Consider the following 2,500-nt stretch of genomic DNA (forward strand, 5'->3'; position numbering starts at 1 on the left):
AGAGGTGAGTCTTTCATTTACACACTGATTCATTTTCATAAAGCCGCTGGCTGTAACTGTAACCTTGTAACCCTGTAACTATGTAACTGTGCAACTGTGTAGCTGTAACCTCGTAACTGTGTACCTGTGTAGCTGTGCAGCGGGTAACTGTGCAACTGTGTAGCTGTAATTGTGTAACTGTGTGACTGTGTGGCCTTAACCTTGTAACTGTGTGACTGTGTAGCCTTAACCGTGTGTGACTGTGTAGGTGTAATCATGTAACTGTGTAACTGTATAATTGTGTAGCTATAACCTTGTAACTGTGTGACTGTGTAACTATGCAGCTGTAACCGTGTAACCGTGTAACTGTGTGGCTGTAACTATGCAACTGTGCAGCTGTAACCTCGTAACTGTGCACCTGTGTAGCTGTGCAGCTGTAACTGGGTAACTGTGAAACTGTGTGTGGCCTTAACCTTGTAACTGTGTGACTGTGTAGCCTTAACCGTGCGTGATTGTGTAGGTGTGACCATGTAACTGTGTAACTGTATACCTTTATAACTATGTAGCTGTAACCATCTAACTGTGTAACTGTGTAGCTGTAACCGTGTAACTGTGTGACTGTGTAGCTGTAACCGTGTAACTGTGTGACTGTGTACCCTTAACCGTGTGTGAATGTGTAGGTGTAACAGTGTAACTGTGTGACTATGTAGCTGTAACCGTGTAACTGTGTGACTGTGCAGCTGTAATTGTGTAACTGTGTAACTATATAACTATCTAGCTGTAACCATGTAACTGTGTAAGTGTGTAGCTATAACCATTACATTACATTACATTACATTTAGCAGACGCTTTTATCCAAAGCGACTTACAAATAATGTGGTACATAGAACAAACATAGACAGGCCTTAAAGGAGGCCAAACAAATTTAAATAACCAAGTAACTGTGTAGCTGTAACCATGTAACTGTGTGACTGTGTAGCTGTATCTGTATAACTCTGTGACTGCGTAGCTGTAACCATGTAACTGTATGACTGTGTAGCTTTAACTGTGTAACTGTATGACTGTGTAGCTGTAACCATGTAACTGTGTAACTGTGTAACTATTTAGCTGTGACTGTGCCACTGTGTGACTGTGTAGCTGTAACCGTGTATCTGTGTGACTGTGTAGCTGTAACCGTGTAACTTTATAGCTGTAATTGTGTTACTGTGTAACTGTATAGCTGTAACCGTGTAACTGTATGACTGTGCAGCTGTAACTGTGTAACTGTTTAACTGTGTAACTGTATAACTATGTAGCTGTAACCATGTAACTGTGTAAGTGTGTAGCTATAACCAAGTAACTGTGTAGCTGTAACCATGTAACTGTGTGACTGTGTAGCTGTATCTGTATAACTCTGTGACTGCGTAGCTGTAACCATGTAACTGTGTGACTGTGTAGCTGTAATTATGTAACTGTGTGACTGCGTAGCTGTAACCATGTAACTGTGACTGTGTAGCTGTAACCGTGTAACTGTGTACCTGTGTAGCTGTAACCTTGTAACTGTGTAGCTGTGTAGCTGTAACCATATAACTGTGTAGGTGTGTAGCTGTAACCCTGTAACTGTGTAACTGTAATTGTGTAACTGTATGATGTTGCAATATTTTCCTGTGCTCTGTCTAGCTTGAAATAACTAGGCTGCAGATTCTGAGATTATTGTGTTTTGCGCTGGAAAGTGTTTTGGTCTAGACTAGGTTTATTTTAGATCTAGCCTGGGTGACTGATGGTTTAAGGCTATATTCAGCTTGAATTCTTTAATTGTTAGTTTATTTGGGCTTAAATTTGAGTTTGCTTTGATTTAGCTTGGGTTTAGTTTTGTGTTTAGATTAAGTTTAATACAGGTTTAGATTGGATTTAATTTGTGTAAAATGTTTTTGGCTTAGGCTTAGTTTGGGTTTCGCTCTGGTTAAGTCTGAGTTTAGATTGTGTTATGGTCTGGTTTAGGTTTATATGGTGTTTGTTTTTGTGATTTGGTTTTTGGATCTAGTTTAGTTTAGTCTGAGTTTAGATTGTGTTATGGTCTGGTTTAGGTTTATATGGTGTTTGTTTTTGTGATTTGGTTTTTGGGTCTAGTTTAGTTTAGTCTGAGTTTAGATTGTGTTATGGTCTGGTTTAGGTTTATATGGGGTTTGTTTTTGTGATTTGGTTTTTGGGTCTAGTTTAGTTTAGTCTGAGTTTAGATTGTGTTATGGTCTGGTTTAGGTTTATATGGTGTTTGTTTTTGTGATTTGGTTTTTGGGTCTAGTTTAGTTTAGTCTGAGTTTAGATTGTGTTATGGTTTGGTTTAGGTTTATATGGGGTTTGTTTTTGTGATTTGGTTTTTGGGTCTAGTTTAGTTTAGTCTGAGTTTAGATTGTGTTATGGTCTGGTTTAGGTTTATATGGGGTTTGTTTTTGTGGTTTTGTTTTTGGGTCTAGTTTAGTTTAGTCTGAGTTTAGTTTGTGCTCAGTTTTGTTTTGATTTAGATTTAGTTTTAGTTAAGTTT

General features: G+C 38.2%; 1 protein-coding gene across 3 annotated transcripts in view; it reads left to right on the forward strand.

Moving 5' to 3' along the window:
- The window catches only part of tfap2d (transcription factor AP-2 delta (activating enhancer binding protein 2 delta)), an 86,133-nt gene that overhangs the window by 67,738 nt on the left and 15,895 nt on the right, over window positions 1-2,500 (forward strand). For all 3 annotated transcript variants that reach the window (XM_037537633.1, XM_017714719.2, XM_017714720.2), the window contains exon 3: window positions 1-4. This exon is cut by the window's left edge and continues 57 nt beyond it. In XM_037537633.1, the coding sequence (XP_037393530.1) occupies window positions 1-4 (4 nt within the window). The remainder of the gene's footprint in view (window positions 5-2,500) is intronic.

The sequence above is a fragment of the Pygocentrus nattereri genome, chromosome 4 (assembly GCF_015220715.1).
Source record: "Pygocentrus nattereri isolate fPygNat1 chromosome 4, fPygNat1.pri, whole genome shotgun sequence".
Lineage (NCBI taxonomy): Eukaryota > Metazoa > Chordata > Actinopteri > Characiformes > Serrasalmidae > Pygocentrus > Pygocentrus nattereri.